A 25,166-nucleotide genomic window follows, 5' to 3' on the forward strand; every position below is an offset into this window, starting at 1 on the left:
CGTTATTCACTTGGGATTCGGCTTACGTATGCCACCAAGCGATGACGTTAACATGAAACCATCCGCCACTAGAGAAGTTGAGTGTAAACTCAACTCTACGAAGAAACTTGTTTTCTAATGAATAAAAGCGACCAGGTTTTATATGCTGCGAAAGCTGGGTTATTATTTATTGAGACAAATAACAACCATATGGAGTAACATAGCGTCCAAAAAGAAATCGTTTGTAAACGCGAGAAGGATATTCACTGCGTTCAAACAAATTTCACAAGAAACGCAACACCGGCAGAAAGCAAAAAGTTTAAAAGCAGATATAAGTAGAAGGGTCGTCATGTTTTTTCCGTAGTTTTTGTCAGGTCATTTATCTGTCGGACATTCATTCCCCTTGTCCTCCTCGGCGTTCCGATAATACTTGCAAGTTGTGCAGTTTCGAGCTCCGGGTTAATGGAAAGTAGAGTGGTAATACATCCCTGACAACATCATGAATATTATTTTCTAGATGGGCATAGTTAATTCCACCAAAACTGCAACTAAGGTAACTGTTTTTTTCATCTACGCAAAGACACAGGAAAATCACAGAGATAAGGGATACAGATGGTGTGGCAAACCTGGCCCCGTACAAGTGAGGGGTTAATGGGGTTAATGAAATCCTGATAAAGGTTAATTTGATAACAACCGAAATGTCCTACGCAATAAATAGTTTTTTCCAGGAGTGCTTTTTCCAAATTAATTCATGATCATTGTTTGCATTAAAACTAGGGGATTTCCACCGAAAAGTGTAAGTTTCCCCTACGAGTTATTGAGATCTTCAAAAAGAACACCCTGAACTCAGTTGTGGACTTACTGGTGGCCAGGATCCACACACATTCCATTCAAAGAGTGGTTACGACAAGCCACACAATTGCTCGGGCCCGGTCCCCAGCAGCCCTGGATGCAGTTTGGGTCGCAGTGCACGTTGGTACCTGTGGATGTTTAAATAGATTTTAATCCAATTGCAAATATTTTTACAAACTTGTATAGGTATTTACCGTGGATGTTTAGCGTTACTTTGGTGCATGAACTATAGATTTTTGGGTTTGTTTTGGAAGAAATACCAACAAAATGCGCAAAAAAACAAAACGAATAACGGGTCGTTTGCACTGTGCTTGTCCCAATATCCTGTTAATTCGCCTGTGCAAATGTATGCTCCTAAGTCACTTTTATCCACAAATTCTACTCACAATTTGCTTTGTTTTTACGAAGCAAAATTCCTTTGATAAAACTCCTATGGTTTATTGGATCTTCTACGAGTGACGTCCAGTTGACGAGTCGGTCGTAGCACAGCCCTTTCATGTAGCCCACGTACACGTTTCCGTGGCGTATCTTTTTGAGGGATTTGAATCCGAGTGCTGTAACCTGTTTAAACCGCAAATTGTATTAAACTAGTGTTGGAATTGACGTTAAAACTAGAAAAATACAAGATTTGGAAATGAGAGAGATTTGGAAATTGAATATTTGTTTCGATTACTTAAATATTACTGTGTGTTCAAGGTTTTCTTCTCGGGATCAACCTCGATTTTCTTCTCATTCCGAAACATTCAAAGTTATAATGTAAGAATACCTTGATTCTACACATGTAAGTTACTTTCTGAATAAATAGCACTAAGATATGAGGTCTTTTTCCTAACTTATTTGACTCCTTTTCACCGAAACCACTGTACTACAACAAAAGGTATCCAACAAATTCGGACGACGGTTTGCAATAAATTTCGCGGCCCACATGACAATGAATATATTAGGGCGCCTGAGACAATGGCATGTCGTTCAATCAGTCACATATGCGCTGTGTTATTTGCCCTAAATCCTTTAGAAAACAAATTATTTATTCACGTAATGCAGGTTCATGCAAATATACACCGTTGGTTTACGTGGTTTCGGAACCCCTGTATTATATACTGTCTCAAGAATGCTGTGCCAACACACGTAACTAACTGATATAAGTTATCGTACTGTGAATTTGTTCAAGACAAAAGTAACCATTGGTCTGTCAAGGAGCTCAAGTCAAGTAAGTAATATTCACTGACGTGGTTGAGGTATCGTGGACTTGCGATGCTGTCTTGTATCAGAAGGCTAGTTAAATCCCTCCATAATTCCTCGCCACCAATTTCTTTGAGATTCTTAAAAACTGAAAAATCGCTCAACTCTGAGGCCCAGGAAGTGATGAACAAATAACCTAGATCAAAAAATACATTAAAATGTGGATTTTTGCGTAACAAATGAATGTCAATATCCTACCTGTGATGGTTTCGAGATCTTTAAAGGCCTCAGTTAACTGTTGAACCGTAATAGGGGGAATACCCAAATAGCGGTCTCTGCGTCACAAGATTTTGGTAAATCGTTAAAGAAGTTAAAGTTTTTTCACCTAAAACTTTTTCACTGATTTATGCAAACTTGAAACCACCATACGGCGATTTAAATTAAAGTGATCGACGGGATCAACAACGTAGCTTCTGAAAACACAAACATACGATACATTTTTCAGTGACTTGCAGTCTTTTTTATTGGATTTTAGTTACTGACATTGGTATATTTTTATTTCCCCTCTGACGTCACGTCGTTTTAGCAGATATAGGTAGATTGTAATGAACATTTGTAAACTAAGACTACTGCCTTACCCAACAAAGACATAGGAGGCAAAAATGAGATTTCCTTTAACGACTCTGCAACCGGTGAAGTTTCCAATGTTGAAGCCATTCAAAGTGGTTTCTCCCTCCAGCTTCCCACCCTGCAGACCTATGCCGTCGCACTCTGCGCAAGTAAAATATAATATCAGTTTTTCTTTGATATTCTTTATGTTTGTTTTCTCAAAAGAATAAGTTCTTGATAAAAAAGATCCAGATCTTGACCATTCTGACGCATTTTTTTATGATTTTTGTTTGTCAGTAAAACATTTTGCAAACATTATTATCCTCGAGCTTTGTGCCTAAAATCTTTAGGTAACACCGAGAAAATATTGACCGTTCCACTCCAGTGGCTCACCTTTTCCACATGTCTCATCGCTACAAGGGACGCACGCGCCCTTCCCGTCGTCCTGGTAACCTTTCCTGCAGGACTTTACACAGGCACTCAACTCCGCCAAGAGGTTACCTGAGGTCAAATGTGTCAATGGCGGGAAAAGCAACATAGGAAAATTTTATTGAACTCACATAAATGAACGATGATTTGGGATTAGTTTAGGAGAAGTTGCTCACGCAAATTTTCTACTTTGTTCAGCCAATGACGACTGAAGTACGGACTTTTAACTCGCATCAAATATTTTTAAAAAGCCATGGCTTACCTGGGCATTTGTCCACGCATTGATCGTGGTGGTTGTATCTGAATTCGGGGTTTTCCACGTTCTGTTGCGCGGCTGAATCGTAAATGTATTTTGGGGGACATTGAAGTTCACAAGACCCGCTGTTGTTTACATGGAGGCAAACCTAAACAATGGAATTTCTGATAGAACATTTCGAACGTAACAGATGCAGCCAGAAAATTATCAAAGAATCTCTTTGTGTTTTTTCGGTATTGCCAATTTTGTGATTTTCTCAATAGCGATATCATTATGTTGTTTACGACAAATCCTTGGAGATCAATCAAGGCTTTGAAACTAAAACTCACACAAGCAAACCAACGATAAAATAATCCCGGTAGAACACAGATCTTATAATCCCTCGGGGCGGTTTGCAAAGGATAAGCAGTTAATCCAGTTAATAACCAAATACGAATGAACTTGTTTAATCGTTATGGAGAAACTACAAGATTTCTATTAATTTACAAGAGGCCAAGGTCAGATAAACCAAGCTTGACATTTAAGATCAATTAACCGCAAGTATTAAATCACATTTTCTCCAAACGACCGCTCCTGGATTGAACTTTTTGCAAGAGAACGGCCTTTCTCCCAAGAAACTATATGCATTGGCAATATACCATAATTATTAACACGGAATAAAGCTATTCCTTTTTCCCAAAGTTGGACAAATAATGAATAAAACGTTATGCTATAAAATAATATGTATTAAAAAAAATTAGGTTTGTTTTTCATGACAAAGTTATTGCAAAACACATATTTGAAAGCATAAATGCAAAATTAACTATACAAACGTATTAAATAGTAAGACTTTATCAAACTTTAGCGTATATGTGACAAATAAAGTGATGGACCACTGGCATAATGCTCCATTGGACCTTACCAAATTTTTAAAGTTTCTGATTCGCGAGGCGATATTTCAAGCTTAAACTTTTTACTTGCTTAAAATCAAGAAATATTGGACCCTATACCCTCGGTCTGTCTACTGTTTAAATTGTTGGCAAAGGTTTGTACTCACTGTGCACTGATCGCTCCTTGGTCCATGACATCCAACAGCACATTCCTTATCACAACATTCATCCCTGCCAGGTCCACGGCATCTCGAACCCGCGCAAAACGACGAACAAATCACATTAGTTCCTGGGGAAAGTTAGCAGGAATAATTATAACATTAATATTAGGAGATGCAGAACGATATTGTTTATTTCTGACGATCAAAAGCTTGGACGGATGTTAAAACTATAAGGCAGATACAAAGACTTAACTCATAACATATCACATTAGTTTCTTGGGAAAGTTAACAAGAAACTAATTATAGGGACAAAGGCGGAGTATTGCAGTCGCAGATATAAGGGCTTACGTATTTGGCACATGTCGGCCCCGTCGCTCCAGCAATATCCGTTGCAGGTAGGATGACATGGAGAGCCTGCAAGGATACGAAACTAACTTTTTTTTTTTTACGTTACACGAAGAACAACAAAACAGTTATCAGCAAAAATCTGTTTAGCGCCAACAATGTTTCCTGGCAGTGACCTTTAAAACGAACGGGCTTTTCAGTAGCATGGCTAGGTCCTGCCGCGATAATTGGCGGAAGAACCATATTCTGTAATTTCATATTAACACCTCCCTAAAATTGATTGAATACAAAAAGGAATCTCATGCGGCAAAGGAAAAGCAGCAAACATACATCTTTCTTTAGGTGCATTCTCCTGTACATCGACGTTCCAATTCCCAACCTGACGAGATGCCTTGTTCATAATATCCGACCAATCCACAGTATCTGTGTGGCAAAGCAGGGAATTCTGAGTCACCATGACGTCACCTCTTACGATCTCCTTCAGTTCCTGCAATCTGATCACAAGAAATTCAGGTTCAATTAGTGAGTTTCGATGTTACACCAAAGGCTTTTTTGAATGAAAAAAGACAACCAAAAAAGAAGTTTGAAACAAAATTTTAAGCATTGTTGTATGAAATTGTCATTATCGCACCAACAATCTGTACCTTAGATACTGTAGTCCTTGGTTTGGGTGATGTGAGTCATAGTTGTATGCGATGATCACCGCGTATTTGTCGCGAAACAAATTATTTCCTCTGATAATACGAAGTTTGTCGAGAGGCAAGGTCTGGATGTAGTTGAGGCCGATAAGAAGATAGCCAGTGATCTCCTCAATGTTCTGAATGTGAAAGAATCGAGTTTTGGTTAAAGCAGGTTCTTGATTTCCTTGGGTTTAGACAGATATGGGTGAAAGCCAATGTTATCAATGAAAATATCCCGATATACCAACTTACCGGCCCGAACTAGGTGTGTTGGCGGTTTTATAAATCTTTTGCAAAATCAAGCACACCTACCATCCACACAAGCATGGTTTACCAGACAGAATATTAGAGACGTTTATATATGAACCTATAGTTACAACACGTGGATAGGTTAACAAAATGTCCCCTAAATTAACTTTTACCCGAAGGAATGACACGTTCAGGTTCTGTTGTTCCAAGCCAGTAATTTCCAGGTTCCCCTTCACCACTGTACAGTTTTCATATCTTTTCCGCATATTCGAGTAGTGTTCGATGCGATCTTGGCTCATGGAGAAACCAGAACTGGTGCCGAAGCATATCGACGATTCGTCTGCATAACCTTTGTGACAAAACAATGACATTTTAGTTTACTACTTACTCGTTCTCCTTTTGCTTGTTTCGCAACAAAATCAATGATGTGATTTTGTGATATTTATTGGATCAAGATAGAGATATGTTTTGCTGTTTCTTACTTACCATCGATTTGCAAGAACAATCCAGCCAGCAGGAAAGAAATTATGATATTTGTTGTCTTCATTTCAAAAGATCAACGTCCTTTTTCATGCACAACTTTGTATATAATAAATTCTGTGAACAAATTTACGCAATATGAACTATTTGGGCTTTGTAGACACGCACCGTAACGCGAAGACAGAAAACCACTAAACTGTTTGTATGCGGCTATCCTTTTTATACACACGCAGCCAAGGGCCTTAACGAGAAAAAATATGAGGACGAAAAAACCTTTTTTTGTAGATAACTTGAGGTTTAAGCCGTTGTCGTGGAAATTCCCTAGTTTCAAAGTTCATGGCCTCCCCTTTGGCATTCATGAGCCCATGAGTCGCCCCTGTGCGACACTTGGCTGCACCGCATGTCGTTGGGTCTGCTCACAGTATTAAATTGTTTCATTAAACAAGTTTGTAGCATTGGGCAGTTTGGTACAAAAAAGTTGCTTAGTTGGGTGCAAAAAACGTGGAATTAAGTTTTTTTGAACAAGAAAGACAAAACCAGTATGCTAGACTTAGAGCAGATATTACAACGCTGTGTTATAGTTAGCACTGATGATGTACACAACGTTGTTTGAATCATCTGATCTGTATCTAAGCATACTAGCTTTGGCTTTCTTGTTCAAAACGCTTACTGTTTCCATAATTTGCTGCACTAATAATATCATGGCGTTAGACCCATATACAGAAGAGGAAAACCTGATCGCGATTTGTAGCCAGGATGGCCGGGGTTCGACTCCCCGGCGTGGCAAAAAATAACAAGTAAAAGTCGTGTTAAGATGAAAAATGGCGCTTTGATCTGTTGCGCTATAATTGTCGTACAACACTTTTTAGTAGCCGTTAGTTGGAGCAAAATCTTGAAACTGATTTACCTACATTAGTTTGGCAATAAAATTTCAAACTTATTTATCAGAAAAAAAAAGTTTCGCAAAATCCCCCATTGCTTTTTGCAGTGCAAAACAGTATCACTACATTGACTTTCTTCATCATCGTATACGCCAAACGTATCTTCGCCATGCACCCACCACTACAAAACGTCATGACGACGCATACAAAAGACAGTCGCGTTTCCTTGGGACACAAAACAAATCAAAACAGAATCTTGAAAAGTCACATTTCTCATCTCAACATTTACCTTAGAACAGTTTCATCTGAAAAGCCAGGTATACAAAACCTTTGCAATGCTATATGTGAAAGAAAACTTGCGACGACTCAATAATATGTTAAAAACTGCGTCGCAAGCACCATTTAGGAACCTCTGCCAAACTCTGCCATACACCAATATATCACCTTCATTATATAGAATTATTGGGTGAACAGCAAAAGCGACAAAATTTTACTTTTCTCTTGTGTAGTTTGATAACCGACAAGTGGTTCCGAAGTTCAGAGATCTCTTCACAATTATTAAGTGTGGGCTGTGTACGGAAAGTGATTAGTTCCGATTGCCGTGAGAGCTGGCAGCTCTTTCTTAGAGAGAAAATGCTCACAATCAAAACACCCACAAGAACACAAAGAAAATATCAGGTAAACAAGCATGCAATCAAAGTACTGGGAAACAAAAGACAAGGAAAATTTGGCGGACGAAATGCTCATCGATAGCTTGCCGGTATTGCGCAATTCGTCACGCTAAATGACATGCAAATATTGTTTCTGCAATGCTTGTGTGGAGAAATGTTTTGCGAACAAAGTATTACAAGCATTTAAACATCTTTATGCTGGTATTATTCACTTATAATGCACTTGAATGCGTATTTCTCCTATGTATTGCACTTACGACGATTAAACTTTGCTGACATACCTTTCCAAATTCATTTCCAGGTTCTGAAGAGCTTGATTGAAAAATAAAGTTTCACGCTGGAGTTGATTTTGTTGATAAAAACTTCAGATTCCTTTCACAGCAACAAATTCATATTTATCCAACAACCTGTAACTTAAGCATATTAAACTGCGAAACAAAAATAAGTGAAACTTTCAGGGTTAATACTAACCAATGTTCAACTGCATTGTTGCAGCACACGTGTGAAATAAGCGCACTAGCAATCAAGATAAACTCCAGGACCTGCAGGCAAAACGCGTTGTATCACAGGCCGTCGGCATGTATTTAATCACATGATTAGTTTTCCTTTAACAACTAAAAAAATATAGTCCACCTTCCACAAAACTACCACTAAAAACACGTAAATTGTTGCCACTAAATTAGCTATTTTAAAATACTAACATTGGATTTAAGGTTGCTAGAAATATCGCAGGTTTGCAAGTAAAGCGACACACGACAAACCACGTGCAAGTTGCTTGCGACACGCGACATGTAAACAGAGCAGAAAGTTGTAATTGCGTGCGTTTATTTAACTGATTGTGATGACTTTAACAGTAAAATGGAAGAAGTGACATCTAAAGAGCCCGAGGAAAAGCCACTGACAAACCTTCTGCATCTACAGAAAAAGAAAAACCAAAGAAAGAGCCATTGTCTAAACAAAAACCACGCGCCAAAGTAAAGGCAGACATTGTTTGTCAGACTGCTCAGAAAGTGTCTGTAAAACAAAACTTAGTTTCTGGTTATCGGTGCATGTTTTGTACCAACAGTATTAAAATTGAACTGAAAATGAATATTGCTTATCATATGAAAATGAATAGTTTCATGAAAGTGCAGACCATAAACAATACTTTAGTTACTAATTGAGCTTTTGAGAATGGTTATTACCATTCAGTCATGCTAACCAAAGCATAATGCTTTTAAATATTGTCTAATGACAATCACACACAATGGTTTAAATGCACAAATTTAACCAAGTTTTTCGTGCCTAATTCTTTGTCATATTGTCACAGATAAACGATAATGGTATTCCAGATGATGCAATGCCAGCATATAAAAATGACCAATGCTACCGATCACCCGCATGCAGTTGAAAATCGACTTACACACGCCACTTAGTGTTGAATTACAAACGTTACTTACCGCCACTAGAGGGTTTTCATTTTCGACTGCAAGTCGTCCAGATTCCCTTCGGGGTCCGTGAAACGGTTCCGTACACTTAAGTCTAATCAAAACTGACTTACATGGCACCTTTTGCACAACCCCTGACAACTTACCCATCTAGGTTAAAACTATGTTGTCCCCATACACTATCTAAATATTATTATTATCTGTTTGTTTGATGCTGTCATAGATTGAAAGGAAGTTGTTTTTGTTCTGCGACTCAACAACGAGAAATTTCCATTCGCTGAACAATTGAAAGCGTGAATGCAGAATTGCCCGTACAAAATGTCAATTTGCTTCTCGACGCCCAAGTTCCATTTGACCTCAAGTAGAGTCGCAGCCTAAGGTTCTGGTTTCTCGAGAAGGATATTCACTGCGTTCAAACAAATTTCACAAGAAACGCAACACCGGCAGAAAGCAAGTTTAAAAGCAGATATAAGTAGAAGGGTTGTCATGTTTTTTTCCGTAGCTTTTGTCAGGTCGTTTATCTGTCGGACATTCATTCCCCTTGTCCTCCTCGGCGTTCCGATAATACTTGCAAGTTGTGCAGTTTCGAGCTCCGGGTTAATGGAAAGTATAGCGATACATTCCTGCCAATATCATGATTATTATTTTCGTAAATTAATTAATTCCACCAAAACTGCAACTAAGATAAGTGTTGCATTTTCATCTACGTAAAGACACAGGAAAATCACAGCCAGGCCCCCAGAGAAGGGGGGTGCACCTGGTGTGGCAAACCAATTACCGTACGAGTAAGGGCTCAGTGAAAAGCAAAGGGGCGGGTCATGATATTGTTTGTTTCTAACGCTACCAGGAATAATGGAAATTAATTCGAAAAGCTGATTTGATAACGACCGAAATGTCGAACGCAATGAACAGTTTTTTCAAGAAGTGCTTTCTTAATAAATTGATTATCATTGTTTGCATTAAAACTAGGGGATTTCCACCGAAAAGTGCAAGTTTGCCCTACGAGTTCATGATATCTTCAAAAAACACCGGCACATTTCTTCCCCTTATCGACCCTGAACACAGTTGTGGACTTACTGGTAGCCAGGATCCATACACATTCCATTAAACGAGTAGTTACGACAACCCATACAATTGCTCGGACCCGGACCCCAGCAGCCCTGGATGCAGTTTGGGTCGCAGTGCACGTTGGTACCTGTGGATGTTTAAATAGTTTTTTTTTAAATTAAATTCATCAAAAATATTTCCACGAACTGCGTATATATACATTACCGTGGAGGTTTAGCGTTCCTTTGATACATCTAGGCCTACTACATAATGTTTTTTTAAAAAGAAAAAACTCTGAAATTTTTACCATAACGTACGAAAGCACATTTATGCAAACGAGAAAAAACAAAACCTGTTTCTAATGTGTTTTCTTGCCGTTCCTCTGTGTGGACTTAGTGCGTAATAAGCGAATACTTTTTGGGAGTCACAGTTTAAATGGAACATACTACGTAACGTTTTTTTTTAATAAAGATAAAAAAAAACGTGAATAACGAGGCGAAGGCAAAAATAAAGGTAGGTGGTACTAACAAAATGCGTGAAAAACAAAAGTCGTTTGCACTGTGCTTGTCCCAATATCCTGTTAATTCGCCTGTGCAAATGTATGCTCCTAAGTCACTTTTATCCACAAATTCTACTCACAATTTGCTTTGTTTTCAGTGAGATAAATTCCTTGGATAAAACCTCTGTGGTGTACTGGATCTTCCACGAGAGACGACCAGTTAACGAGTCGGTCGTAGCACAGCCCTTTCATGAAACCCACATACACGTTTCCGTGGCGTATCTTCTTAAGGGAGTTGAACCCGAGTGCTGTAATCTGTTCAAAACGCAAATTGCATTAAATTAATACTGTTCCCTTAGTTTTTTCCGAATCTAGCCCTCTGGTTGGCATTGTTTACTAATCAGCGACACCAATCTCCTATTTAGTGTTAAGAATTCAATGAAACTAGCAGAAGTTTCGAATTGAGTCAGCTGATTTATTAGTAAAAAATCGATTTCGCCTGAACTGGCATCCTCAGTTTCTGCAAATTCGAATTTGCAAATAAAACACAGAAAGCTATACGGTAAATAAACCCAAGAATAAAATAAATTAAAATGAAATATAATAAAACATAATAAAACTGCTAAAGTTAACAAGCAAGAAACCCTGTACTGCTGCCTTCCCTATGCACTACACTGCAATGGAAGGCGTTCAGACTTCAGAGGCGCAAAGATAAGCCGAATGACGTGACACGCAACGCAACGCTACACCACCTGCAGCACGAACGTACGCCGTAAACACAACACATAAGGACATAGAAAGGGCGATGATAAAAACCAATGAACAGAAATGCGTTGCAACCGTGGGACACATCAATAAACCGTCAACAAGATATAATTCACCTAATTCTGGGAATGATCATTTTTTGAATGTTTATTGAGGCCTGCGTAAGGTTTAACCATTTGGCTTCGCAAACATCCAGCCTGTTGACCATCGGTTGTTCAACAAATGTCACTGTGAAACAGCTTTCAATGGGCTGGTGTTGACTTGACGAGGGGTGTGCGCTTGAGTAATGGTGGCGCAGGGCCGTCTTGTCGGTACTCCCCGTTTTGCATGTTGTCATATTCCAATCTGACCTATGTTGCGTCCATCGTTTTGAGAATTTATTTTTTGTCTGACCAACGTACTGTTCATGGCAGATTTGGCACGTTGCAACGTAAATGCCATAACTTGCACAGGTTAGGTGTTGCGTTAGTTGGTATTCTTTGCCTGTGTTTGTCGTTAAGTTGGTGGTTTCAATGACCATGGATTTATGGTTGCCATGGTGTCCGCACATTGCGCACCGTCTGCAAGCGTAACTCCCGCAGTCCTGCTGCAGTCTGTTTGCAATGCCAGTTGCCGGTAGTTAGTCAGGATATTTCCCAAAGATGGCGGTCGTTTGTAAACAATTCTTGCTTGGCTTTTCAATTCTTTCTCTTTATGCGTTAGTTTAAGCACTTGAGGGAAGGCGGTGCTCCAAGCAACTATTGGGATTTTGCCCTTGTCGGTGGCATCACGAAAGCGCTGTGTCCAAGTTCTTGCCTGTGCAATATTTTCACTAATAAGCTTCTTCGAGAAGCCCGATTTTATACACTTGTCCTGAAGTCGATCTAGGCTTTGTTGGTAGTGGTCTTGCCTTTCATTCAGGCGACGCAACCGACAAAAAGAAGGTATAGCAACTGGCGACAACGACTCTGTATCAATCGCCAACATTGCACTTCATTATGTAATACAATCAGTCGCAAAGATTCTTAATACCGCACATCTTTTCAAGAGGTTCATTGACGATGTCATTTGGGTTTCTACGGGAGAAGAAATAACATCAACTATATGCTCAAAACTCACGGAAGCATTTTCTTCCGTAGGACTGCAGATTGTGTTCCGGCAAATGCGCATCAAGAACGGTAACACTTCTGTAGAGTTTCTGGATGTGTGGCATGTGCCGGATTGCGAATCTAGTTTTGGGTTTGTCACCAAGAACTTTGTTAAGGAGACAGCAAAAGAGCGGTGTTTCCTTCATGGAACATCTTATCACCCCGGACACATTTACAAGTCCATTATTCTAGGTGAAGCATGTCGTTTGCGTCGCCTGAATGAAAGGCAAGACCACTACCAACAAAGCCTAGATCGACTTCAGGACAAGTGTATAAAATCGGGCTTCTCGAAGAAGCTTATTAGTGAAAATATTGCACAGGCAAGAACTTGGACACAGCGCTTTCGTGATGCCACCGACAAGGGCAAAATCCCAATAGTTGCTTGGAGCACCGCCTTCCCTCAAGTGCTTAAACTAACGCATAAAGAGAAAGAATTGAAAAGCCAAGCAAGAATTGTTTACAAACGACCGCCATCTTTGGGAAATATCCTGACTAACTACCGGCAACTGGCATTGCAAACAGACTGCAGCAGGACTGCGGGAGTTACGCTTGCAGACGGTGCGCAATGTGCGGACACCATGGCAACCATAAATCCATGGTCATTGAAACCACCAACTTAACGACAAACACAGGCAAAGAATACCAACTAACGCAACACCTAACCTGTGCAAGTTATGGCATTTACGTTGCAACGTGCCAAATCTGCCATGAACAGTACGTTGGTCAGACAAAAAATAAATTCTCAAAACGATGGACGCAACATAGGTCAGATTGGAATATGACAACATGCAAAACGGGGAGTACCGACAAGACGGCCCTGCGCCACCATTACTCAAGCGCACACCCCTCGTCAAGTCAACACCAGCCCATTGAAAGCTGTTTCACAGTGACATTTGTTGAACAACCGATGGTCAACAGGCTGGATGTTTGCGAAGCCAAATGGTTAAACCTTACGCAGGCCTCAATAAACATTCAAAAAATGATCATTCCCAGAATTAGGTGAATTATATCTTGTTGACGGTTTATTGATGTGTCCCACGGTTGCAACGCATTTCTGTTCATTGGTTTTTATCATCGCCCTTTCTATGTCCTTATGTGTTGTGTTTACGGCGTACGTTCGTGCTGCAGGTGGTGTAGCGTTGCGTTGCGTGTCACGTCATTCGGCTTATCTTTGCGCCTCTGAAGTCTGAACGCCTTCCATTGCAGTGTAGTGCGTAGGGAAGGCAGCAGTACAGGGTTTCTTGCTTGTTAACTTTAGCAGTTTTATTATGTTTTATTATATTTCATTTTAATTTATTTTATTCTTGGGTTTATTTACCGTATAGCTTTCTGTGTTTTATTTGCAAATTCGAATTTGCAGAAACTGAGGATGCCAGTTCAGGCGAAATCGATTTTTTACTAATAAATCAGCTGACTCAATTCGAAACTTCTGCTAGTTTCATTGAATTCTTGCATTAAATTAGTTTGATGAGCAATTAACGTTAAAACTGGAAAAATACAAGATTTAGAAATGTTTTTGAGAAAAATTGGTCCTATCTCAGCTGTTCAGTAACAAGCTACTTGAAGATTTGTATGAATTACATGAATTTAACGGTCTGTTCAAGGTCGAGATCAACCTTTTCTTTCCGAGATCAACCTTTTTCCGCGACCACACGTTGTGCGTGACACAGCAGGTGGAACTTCACGTTCATAAATCATAATATAAAAATACCTGGTGTCCACAAACAATGAAAATAGTTTTATTTCACGAAATCAACCTAACCAGCAACACTTCTTTTGCGTAACACAAGTGAAAACTTTAATGTTAATTTCAAATATTATTATAATAAACCTTGCTTCAAACGCTTAAATTTTTTGGAAATATGTTTCGCTTTCTTAAACATCATCAGTTCTTAACTTTTCTTTCTTATTATCAGTCCTCATTTTTATCATGGTCAATTCTTTACATTCAAAATTATAAAGTAAAAAGATCTTGTGGATGTACTTTTATATAAATTGGACTTTTTTTGCAACTCATTGTAATTTAAATGAAATTAATCCCCGTTCACCGAAGTCGTTGAACTGCACCCAAACGTGTCCAACAATTTTCGGTCGACGGTGGGCAAAAAATTTCATGGCCGACATGACAGGAAATTTATTGGGCCGTCTGAAACAATGGCATGTCGTTCAACCCGCTGCATATGCGTTGTGTTATGTACCATATACACTTGAAAAACAGATGATTTAATTACGTAATGCAGATTCATGCAAATATCCTTTGTCCCCCTGTACTATCCGGTTTCAAGAATGCTGTGCCAACACACCTAACTAACTGATAGACGTGATCGGACCGTTGATGTGTCCAAGACAAAAGTAACCATTGGCCTGTCAAGGGGTTCATAGTTATAAGTCAAGTAAGTAATATAGACTTACGTTGTTAAGATAGTACGGACCATTTGGTGTGATGCTGTCCTGTATAATGAGACTCGCCAAATGTTTCACCAAATCTGTGCCGCCAATTTCTTTGAGATTCTTCAAAACTGAAAAATCGCTCAACACCGGGTGCCAGGAAGCGATGTACAAATATCCTGGATCAAAGAATGAAATAAAATGTGGAACAAATGAATGTCAACATCTTACCTGTGATGGTTTCGAGATCTTTAAAGGCCCTAGTTAGCTGTTGAACCGTAATAGGGGGAATTCCCGAATGGCGGTCTCTGCGTCACAAGAAGTCGTTAAAGAAGTTAAAGTTTTTTACCTAAAACTTTTTCACTAATTTATGGAAACTTGAAGCCACCATACGGCGATTTAAATTAAAGTGACCGACGGGGTTAACAACGTAGCTTCTGAAAACACAAACATACGATACATTTTTCAGTGACTTGCAGTCTTTTTTATTGGATTTTAGTTACTGACATTGGTATATTTTTAATTCCCTCCGACGCCACGTCGTTTTAGCAGATATAGGTAGATTGTAATGAACATTTGTAAACTAACACTACTGCCTTACCCAACAAAGGCATAGCTGTGAAAAATGAGATTTCCTCGAACGACTCTGCAACCGGTGAAGTTTCCAATGTTCAAACCATTTACAGTACGTTCTCCCTCCAGCTTTCCACCCAGTAAACCTATACCTTCGCATTCCCCCCTTTGACCAACATGGACACCTTTTCCTGTGTGTGCAAAAACTAATATTTTTTTAGTAAATTTTGAAACCATCTTCTCAAAAAAAAACTGTATTTGATAAAAGAGATCCAGAGCCGTAAATTCTAATGCATTTTTTTCTTATTTTTCTGTCGGTAAAACATTTTTGAAAAAATTATTACCCCCAAATCTATATCTCAGGGCTTCAAACATAAGTTTTTTTGAGGTTCGACCGTTCCGCTCCAATGACTTACCTTTTCCATGTGTCTCATAGCAGTAGGGGACGCACGCGCCCTTCCCGTCGTCCTTATAACCTTCCTTGCAGGACTTTACACAGGCACTCAGCTCCTCCAAGAGGTTACCTGAGGTCAAATGCGTCAAACCATAAAGGTAGGTAAATTTCAGTAAATACACATAAATGAACGAGGATTGTGATGTTGGTTGACCAAGATTTTGTTTTTAGATATGTTTTTTAAGTTGCTCACGAAAATTTTCTACTTTGTTTTATAGCCAATGACGATTAATGTACAGATCTTTAATTACCACAATATTTTCTACAGTCATGTCTCACTTGGGCATATATCCACACATTGGTCGTGGAAGCTGTATCTGAAGTCGGGATTTTCCACGTTCAGTAGCGCGGCTGAATCGTAAATGTATTTTGGGGGACATTGAAGTACACAAGACCCGCTGTTGTTTACATGGAGGCAAACCTAAACAATAAAATTTCTGATAGAACATTTCGTACGTAACAGATGCAGCCAAAAAACGGCCGACCCTGGATTGATCTTTTTGCAAAATAACGGCCTTCCTCCCAAGAAACTATCAGCATCTGTAGGATACGATTATCAACACTCAAAAACGTTATTCCTTTTACAGTTACACAAACAATAAACAAAACGTTATGCTATCGAGTAATATGTATTTTTTCAAGTTATTGCAAACACATATTTAAAAGTATATAAATGTAAAACTAACTACACTCAACGTATTAAACAGAAAGACTTTATCAAACTTTAGCGTATATGTGACAAATATAGTGATGGACCATTGGCACAATGCTCCATTGGACCCTACCAAATTTTTAAGACTCTCGCCCAAACGATTTCTGTTTCGCGAGGAGATGTTTTTTAAGGCTAAATTTGTTTTTCTCTTTTCAATCAAAATTTCCGACTGGAGGGGCTGTTGCTAAAACAATTTTCGAATAGATTCGTACTCACTGTGCATTGATCGCTCCTTGGTCCATGACATCCAACAGCACATTCCTTATCACAACATTCATCCCAGCCAGATCCTCGACATCTCGAACCCGCGCAAAACGGCGAACAAATCACATTAGTTCCTGGGGAAAGTTAACAGGAATAATTAACATTAATATTAGGAGATGCAGAACGATATTGTTTATTTCTGACGATCAAAAGCTTGGACGGATGTTAAAACTATAAGGCAGATACAAAGACTTAACTCATAACAGATCACATTAGTTCCTGGGGAAAGTTAACAAGGCAAATTAACAGGGTGGAGGTATTTATATATAAAAATGTAGAATGATATTGTTTATTCATAATGCTTGAAAGCATTGGCGGATGTTAAACGCTGCAGGGCAGATGCAATGGCTTAATTCCGAACATAACACTTTAGTTCCTGGTGGGGAAATTGAACAAGAAAATGATATAGGGTATAGAGGGAGTATTGCAGTCGCAGATACAAGGGCTTACGTATTTGGCACATGTCGGCCCCTTGGCTCCAGCAATATCCGTTGCAGGTAGGGTGACATTGAGGGCCTGCCAGGTTACAAAACAAACTTGATAATTTTTAACGTCACACGAAGAACAAAAAACAGTTATCGGCAAAAATCTGCGCAGCGACAACAATGTATCATTGCCTGTAGAGCTGGCAGTGTCCTTAAAAAAACAAACAAGCGATTTCAGTAGCATGGACATGTCCTACTTGACGAGAAAGAATATTCTGTAATTTCATCTTAAAGCATCCCTAACGTTGATTGAAGAAAAGGAATCTTTTCGAGGCGAAGAGGGAAACTTACATCTGTCTTCAGGTGCGTTCCCCTGTACATCGACGCTCCAATTTCCAGCCAGACGAGAAGCCTTGTTCATTATATCCAACCAATCCACAGTATCTGTGTGACAAAGCAGGGGATTCTGAGCCACTATGACGTCACCTCTTAAGATCTCCTTAAGTCCCTGCAATCTGATCACAAGAAATTCAAGTTAAATTAGTGAATTTCCATAATACGTCGAAGGCTTATTCGAATGAAAAAAGACAACCAAAAAAGAGCTTTTTGTACAAGCATAGTTGTATGAAAATGACACCATGGCACTGTTGTAAATCAACAATCTGTACCTCAGATATTGTAGTCCTTGGTTTGGGTGATGCAAGTCATAGTTGTATGCGATGATCACCGCGTATTTGTCTTGAAACAAATTATTTCCTCTGATGATACGAAGTTTGTCGAGAGGCAAGGTCTGGATGTAGTTGAGGCCGATAAGAAGATAGCCAGTGATCTCCTCAATGTTCTGAATGTGAAAGAATCGAGTTTTGGTTAAAGCAGGTTCTTGACGTCCTTGGGTTAAGACAGATATGGGTGAAAGCTAGTGTTATCAATGAAAATGTGCTGAAAAGGAGAAAATACGGAAATTGGTCGACTTGAAACAAAATCTATTGAAACAGTCGGCATCACGTGATCTTTGGATCTAAGAAATTGATAAAACAGTGCGCGTCGTTTTAAACAAAATCTATTTAAAACAGAATATTTTTTAATTTTTTTAATATTTACTCATAAAATATACCTGATATTCCAGCGTACCGAACTAAATTTAACGTTATGCACAAATATTTTGCCCGAAATTTAGTGGCCCATAAAAATCTTCGGCAAAAACATGCACACCTACCTTCCACACAAACACGGTTTACCAGGGAGAATATTACAAACCTTTATCGATAACCTTGTAGTTGCAACAACGTGAGTATAGGTTGACAAAATGTCCCCAAATTTTCGGGACATTTACCTGAAGAAAAGACACGTTCAGATTCTGTTGTTCCAAGCCTGTTATTTCAAGGTTTCCCTTCACCACTGTACAGTTTTCATATCTTTTCCACATTTTCGAGTAGTGTTCGATGCGATCTTGGCCCATGGAGAAACCAAAACTGGTGCCGAAGCATATCGATGATTCGTCTGTATAACCTTTGTGACAAAACAATGACATTTTAGTTTACTACTTACTCGTGTTTCTTTTGCTTGTTTCGCAACAAAATCAATAATGTGATTTCATGATATTTATTGGATCAAGATAGAGATATGTTTTGCTGTTTCTTACTTACCATCGATTTGCAAGAACAAAGGTCATTGCCATCCAGACATGCTGACCAAAGCAAAATACTTTTAAATATTGTCTAAATTAATCACACAGAATGGTTAAATAAGCCAAATTTGTTTGCCATATTGTCACAGATAATCGATAGTGGTATTCCAGATGATGCAATGCCAGCTTACAAAAATGGTCATGAAAACCTACCTGTTATCCCTTTGACGCACGTGCCCTTCCCGTCGTCCTTATAACCTTTCCTGCAGGACTGTACACAGGCACCCAACTCCGCCAAGAGGTTACCTGAGGTCAAATGCGTCAAACCATAAATGTAGGTAAATTTCAGTAAATACACATAAATGAACGTTGTTTGTGATGTTGGTTGACCAAGATTTTGTTTTTAGGTATGTTTTTTAAGTTGCTCACGCAAATTTTCCACTTTGTTTTATAGCCAATGACGATTAATGTACCGATCTTTAATTACCACAATATTTTCTACAGTCATGTCTCACTTGGGCATATATCCACACATTGGTCGAGGTAGTTGTATCTGAAGTCGGGATTTGTCACGTTCAGTTGCGCGACTGAATCGTAAAGGTATTTTGGGGGACATTGAAGTTCACAAGACCCGCTGTTGTTTACATGGAGGCAAGCCTAAACAATAGAACAGATCTTATAATCCCTCGGGGCGGTTTGCAAAGGATAAGCAGCTAATCCAGTTAATAACCAAATACGAATGAGCTTGTCTAATCGTTATGGAGAAACTACGAGATTTCTATTTAATTTAGAAGAGGTCGAGGTCGGATAAACCAAGCTTGACATTTAAGATCAATTAACCGCGAATATTCAAAGATGTTTCTCCAAACGGCCGCTCAAGGATTGAACTTTTTGCAAAATAACGGCCTTTCTCCCAAGAAACTATCAGCATCTGTAGGATACGATTATCAAAAACTTTATTCCTTTCAGAGTTGGACAAATAATGAATAAAACGTCGCGCCATAAAATAATGATTTATGGAAAAATTTAAGATCGTTTTGCATTTTTTCACGACAAATTCATTGCAAAACACACATGTGAAAGTATACACGTAAAACTAGACCCGCGCTTAAAAGTTTCTGTTTCGCGGGGCGATATTTCAAGCCTAAATTTTTTACTTGCTTAAAATCGAGAAATATTGGACCCTCCCCTCGGTTTGTCTACTGTTTAAAACGTTGACAGAGGCTTGTACTCACTGTGCACTGATCGCTCCTCGGTCCATGACATCCAACAGCACATTCCTTGTGACAACATTCATCCCTGCCAGATCCTCGACATTTCGAACCCGCGCAAGACTCAGAACAAGTCACCTTAGTTCCTGGGGAAAGTTAACTGGGGAAATTAACAGGGTGGAGGTATTTATATTTGAAGATGTAGAACGATATTGTTTATTCATAACGATTAAAAGCTTAGTTGGATGTTAAAGCTGTAAGGGCTTGAATCCGTACAAACCACATTAATTCCTGGGGAAAGTTAACAAGAAAATATAGGGACATAGGGAGTAGTGCAGCTGCAGATACGAGGGCTTACGTATTTGGCACATTTCGGCTCCTTCGCTCCAGCAATATCCGTTGCAGGTAGGATGACATGGAGAGCCTGCAAGGATATGAAACGGACTTGATAATTTTTTACAAATAACACAGTTATTGGCAAAAATCTGTGCCAGCGACAAAATAAATCATTGCTTGCGGAGCTCTTACAAAAACAAATAAGCGATTTCACTAACATGGCTAGGTCCTACTACGCAAGAAACACCAATGTGATTAGTAAATCAAAACTGGATCAAAAAACGCAAGAAACACATTTTTTAATTCCATCTTAACACATCTCTACAGTTGATTGAAGAAAAAAATAATTTTTTGGAGCAAAGTAAAAGAGGCAAACATACATCTTTCTTCAGGTGCGTTCTCCTGAACATCGGCGTTCCAATTCCCAGCCTGACGAGAAGCCTTGTTCATCACATCCAACCAATCCACAGTATCTGAGTGACAAAGCAGGGGATTATAATGAACCATGACGTCACCTCTTACGATCTCCTTCAGTTCCTGCAATCTGATCACAAGAAATTCAGGTTAAATGAGTGAGCTTCCATATTACACCAAAGGCTTATTCGAATGAAACATGGCAACCCCCAAAAAACTTTTTAACAAAATTTTAAGCATAGTTGTGTAAAAATGACACCATGGCACTGTTGTAAATAACAATCTGTACCTTAGATATTGCAGTCCTTGGTTTGGGTGATGTAAGTCATAGTTGCCTGCGATGATCACCGCGTATTTGTCATCAAACAAATTATTTCCTCTGATGATACGAAGTTTGTGGAGAGGCAAGGTCTGGATGTGGTTGCGGCCGATAAGAAGATAGCCAGTGATCTCCTCAATGTTCTGAATGTGAATAAATCAAGTTTTGGTTAAAGCAGGTTCTTGACGTCCTTGGATTAAGACAGATATGGGTGAAATTGCTACAATTAAATTATTATTGAAAATGTAGCGAAAAAGGGAAAACACCGGAAATTTATCGACTTGAAACAAAATCTATTTGAAACAGTCAGCATCACGTGATCTTCATATCTAAGAAATTGATAAAACAGTGCGGGTCGTTTTGTTCTTGTACTTTTGTTGCGACTCAAAATTTTATTTTAAAATATTTTCATTTTTTTTAACATTTACTCATAAAATATACCTGATATTCCAACGTACCGAACTAAATTAAATGTTACATATCAATATTTTGCCCGAAATTTAGTGGCACGATAAAACCTTTCACACAAATATGGTTTGTCAGGGAGAATATTGCAAACGTTTATCGATATCCTAATAGTTACAACAACGTGAGTATTGTAAATAACTCGAAGTGTTTTAGAGATATTTAACAGTGTCTCGATGGCCTGAGCGGTTATTGAGTCTCTTTGATGGTTAAACCTGCTTCTGCCCCGTTCTATAAAACACCCAGAACCAAGATCTCTTCCCGAATAATTGTATTCATTTCTGTTATCTTCTTCATTACGACGGTACATTACAACTTTCAATACAACGTTGTTAGGATGCCAGCAAATAGAATCAAGTTGAATCAAATAGAATGAATTAGAATGAATTTACCGGTCTAACCTGGGCTTTTTAACGCTCTCCATTGTGAGAGCTGATTGGTCAATAATGTCACGTGATATCATGAGGCGCTTGAAGTAATATAATACAAGAACATAGGTGTGATGTGACATAAGCATAGGAGAACATTTTATGTGGTAAACAGGATGTTGAATGACTCACTTTACTCGAGAACATTCGATGAATTTATAATATGGGCCGCAGTATGGGATTGTGCAGTGCATGTGCAAAGCGCTGGCCTCTGTGACGTATGTTACACTCGCAAAACATTACGCAATACAAGCACTGGTTTCTGTGACGTATGTTACAGTATACAGAATTATTTTCATTCTGAAATCGACCTTTTTTAACGCCACTTGTTGTGCGTGACACAGGTGGAAACTTCACGTTTGCAAAATTACAATTTAAAATAACCTTGTGTCAAACGCATCTATTACAAAGCGTGAGTATACGTTGACAAAATGTCCCCTAAATTTTCGGGACATTTACCTGAAGAAAAGACACGTTCAGGTTCTGTTGTTCCAAGCTTGTTATTTCAAGGTTTCCCTTCACCACTGTACAGTTTTCATATCTTTTCCGCATATTCGAGTAGTGTTCGATGCGATCTTGGCCCCTGGAGAAACCAGAACTGGTGCCGAAGCATATCGACGATTTGTCTGCATAACCTTTGTGACAAAACAATGACATTTTAGTATACTACTTACTCGTTCTCCTTTTGCTTGTTTCGCAACAAAATCAATAATGAGGTTTCGTGATCTCTATTGGACCAAGATAGAGATATGTTTTGCTGTTTCTTACTTACCATCGATTTGCAAGAACAATCCAGCAAGCAGGAAAGAAATTATGATATTTGTTGTCTTCATTTCAAAAGACCAACGTCCTTTTTAATGCACAACTTTGTATATAATAAATTCTGTGAACAAATTCACGCAATATAAACTATTTGGGCTTTGTAGACACGCACCGTAACGCGAAGACAGAAAACCACTAAACTGTGTATATGCGGCTATCCTTTTTATACACACGTAGCCAAGGGCCTTAACGAGAAAAAATATGAGGACGAAAAAACCTTTTTTTGTAGATCACTTGAGGTTTAAGCCTTTGTGGTAGAAATTCCCTAGTTTCAAAGCAAACAATAGTTTGTAACATACGTCACAGAAACCAGTGCTTGAATTGCGTAATGCTTTGCGCGCAGCTTTGCACATGTACTGCATGATCTCATAATTTGACCCAAATGATTTACCCATCGAATATTCTCGAGTAAAGTGATTCATTCAACATCCTGTTTACCACATAAAATGTTCTCCTATGCTTATGTCACATCACAACTATGTTCTTGTATTATATTACTTCAAGATATCACATGACATTATTGACCAATCAGCTCTCAGTACGGAGAGCTTTAAAGCCCAGTGTGTACCTGTAAATTCATTCTATTTTATTCTATTTGATTCCATTCGATTCTACTTGTTCTATCGTATAACTGTTACACTGCTATTATTACTGAGACTCTACAAACTATTCGCCGGCTTGGGATTTATTCCCACAGCCTGATAATAAATAGTTTATTCGGATACAACGGTTTGCTGGTGAGGTTCAAACCTTACAAGTTCATGGCCTCAACTTTGACTTTCATGGGCCAATGAGTCGCCCCTGTGCGACACTTGGCTGCATCCCATGACGTTGTGTCTGCTCACAGTATTAAATTGTTTTATCAAACAAGTTTGTAGCATTGGGCAGTTTAGTACAAAAAAGTCGCTTAGTTGGGTGCAAAAAAACGTGAAAAAAAACAGTTTCGCAAAATTCTCCATTGCTTTCAGTATCACTACATTGACTTTCTTCATCATCGTATACGCCAAACGTATCTTCGCCATGCACCCACCACTACAAAACGTCATGACGACGCATACAAAAGACAGCCGCGTTTCCTTGGGACACAAAACAAATCAAAACACAATCTCGAAAACGAAGACTCACATTCTCATTTCAACATTTACATTAGAATAGATTTATCTGAGAAGCCAGGTTTACAAAACCCTTGCAATGCTTTATGTGAAAGTAAACTTGCGACGACTCAATAATATGATAAAAACTGCGTCGCAAGCACCATTTGGGAACTTCTGTCAAACTCTGCCATACACCAATATATCACCTTCATTATACAGAATTATTGGGTGAACAGCAAAAGCGACAAAATTTTACTTTTCTCTTTTGTAGTTTGATAACTGACAAGTGGTTCCGAAGTTCAGAGATCTCTTCACAATTATTAAGTGTGGTCTGTGTACGGAAAGTGATTAGTTCCGATTGCCGTGAGAGCTGACAACTCTCTCTTAGAGAGAAAATGCTCACAATCAACACACACACAAGAACACAGAGAAAATATCAGGTAAACAACTATGCAATCGAAGTAATGGGAAACAAAAGACAAGGAAAATTTGGCGGACGAAATGCTCATCGATAGCTTTTTACCGGTATTGCTCAATTCATCAATCAAAGTGACATGCAATTATTTTGGGTTGTTTTGGCAAAATGTGTTTCTGCATTGCTTGTGTAGACAAATGTTTTGCGAACAAAGTATTACAAGCATTTACACATCTTTGTGCTGGTATTATTCTCTTATAATGCACATGAGTGCATATTTCCCCATTATAGCATTTACGTGCGAAGTTTAAACTTTACTGACATACCTTTTAAAACTCATATTCAGGTTCTGAAGAGCTAAATTGAAGAATAAAGTTTCACGTTGGATTTGGTTTTGTTGATGAAAACTTCAGATTCCTCTCACAGCAATAAATTCATATTTATCCAACAAGCTGTAACTTAAGCATATTTTTCTGCGAAGCAAATACGAAATAAAGAAAACTTCAGGGTTATTACCAACCAACGTTCAACTGTCTTGTTACAGCACACATGCAAAGAGTGCGCACTAGCAATCAAGATAAACTCCAGGACTTTTAGGCAAAACGCATTGTGCCGCATGGCCGCCGGCATGTATCAAGCACATGATCAGTTTTTCTTTAAAAATTCCTAAAATGTGGTGTACTTTCCACAAAACTTCCACTGAAAAAATTG

At 38.7% G+C, this 25,166-nt stretch overlaps 3 protein-coding genes across 6 annotated transcripts in view; 1 reads left to right on the forward strand and 2 right to left on the reverse strand.

The window, feature by feature from the left end:
* LOC145913121 (bax inhibitor 1-like) overlaps nucleotides 1-25,166 on the forward strand; it is a 160,622-nt gene that overhangs the window by 59,591 nt on the left and 75,865 nt on the right. The window contains exon 1 of one of the 2 annotated variants that reach the window (XM_083000662.1): nucleotides 1,973-1,982. The exons of the other annotated variant lie outside the window; for it this stretch is intronic. The gene's annotated coding sequence lies outside the window, so the exon portion shown is untranslated. Of the gene's footprint in view, nucleotides 1-1,972; nucleotides 1,983-25,166 lie in introns of those variants that run through there. 2 annotated transcript variants of the gene reach the window in all.
* Nucleotides 163-6,230, reverse strand: LOC145913120 (receptor tyrosine-protein kinase erbB-4-like). Its single transcript, XM_083000661.1, has 14 exons — nucleotides 6,098-6,230; nucleotides 5,785-5,960; nucleotides 5,327-5,499; nucleotides 5,013-5,176; nucleotides 4,686-4,751; nucleotides 4,344-4,465; nucleotides 3,314-3,455; nucleotides 3,016-3,123; nucleotides 2,652-2,784; nucleotides 2,272-2,348; nucleotides 2,061-2,209; nucleotides 1,218-1,392; nucleotides 842-959; nucleotides 163-467 (listed from the first exon to the last, which is right to left on the reverse strand). Exons 1-14 carry the CDS (start codon nucleotides 6,156-6,158, stop codon nucleotides 374-376), a joined length of 1,758 nt encoding a protein of 585 aa, XP_082856787.1. The 5' UTR covers nucleotides 6,159-6,230; the 3' UTR covers nucleotides 163-373.
* LOC145913116 (receptor tyrosine-protein kinase erbB-3-like) lies at nucleotides 9,385-23,034 on the reverse strand. 3 transcript variants are annotated; one of them, XM_083000656.1, is made up of 21 exons: nucleotides 22,897-23,034; nucleotides 22,584-22,759; nucleotides 21,202-21,374; nucleotides 20,879-21,042; nucleotides 20,521-20,586; nucleotides 20,187-20,308; nucleotides 19,467-19,608; nucleotides 19,165-19,257; nucleotides 18,658-18,833; nucleotides 17,993-18,165; nucleotides 17,676-17,839; nucleotides 17,350-17,415; nucleotides 16,852-16,973; nucleotides 16,203-16,344; nucleotides 15,886-15,993; nucleotides 15,498-15,660; nucleotides 15,128-15,204; nucleotides 14,921-15,075; nucleotides 10,757-10,931; nucleotides 10,148-10,265; nucleotides 9,385-9,693 (listed from the first exon to the last, which is right to left on the reverse strand). In XM_083000656.1, exons 1-21 carry the CDS (start codon nucleotides 22,955-22,957, stop codon nucleotides 9,603-9,605), a joined length of 2,727 nt encoding a protein of 908 aa, XP_082856782.1. In that variant the 5' UTR covers nucleotides 22,958-23,034; the 3' UTR covers nucleotides 9,385-9,602. The 3 variants fall into 3 exon arrangements, with proteins under 3 accessions (XP_082856782.1, XP_082856781.1, XP_082856783.1); XM_083000655.1 differs by having other exon boundaries at nucleotides 15,498-15,675; XM_083000657.1 differs by lacking the exons at nucleotides 22,584-22,759; nucleotides 22,897-23,034 and having other exon boundaries at nucleotides 15,498-15,675; nucleotides 20,879-20,971; nucleotides 21,202-21,236.

Source organism: Ascidia mentula, chromosome 9, assembly GCF_947561715.1.
Source record: "Ascidia mentula chromosome 9, kaAscMent1.1, whole genome shotgun sequence".
Lineage (NCBI taxonomy): Eukaryota > Metazoa > Chordata > Ascidiacea > Phlebobranchia > Ascidiidae > Ascidia > Ascidia mentula.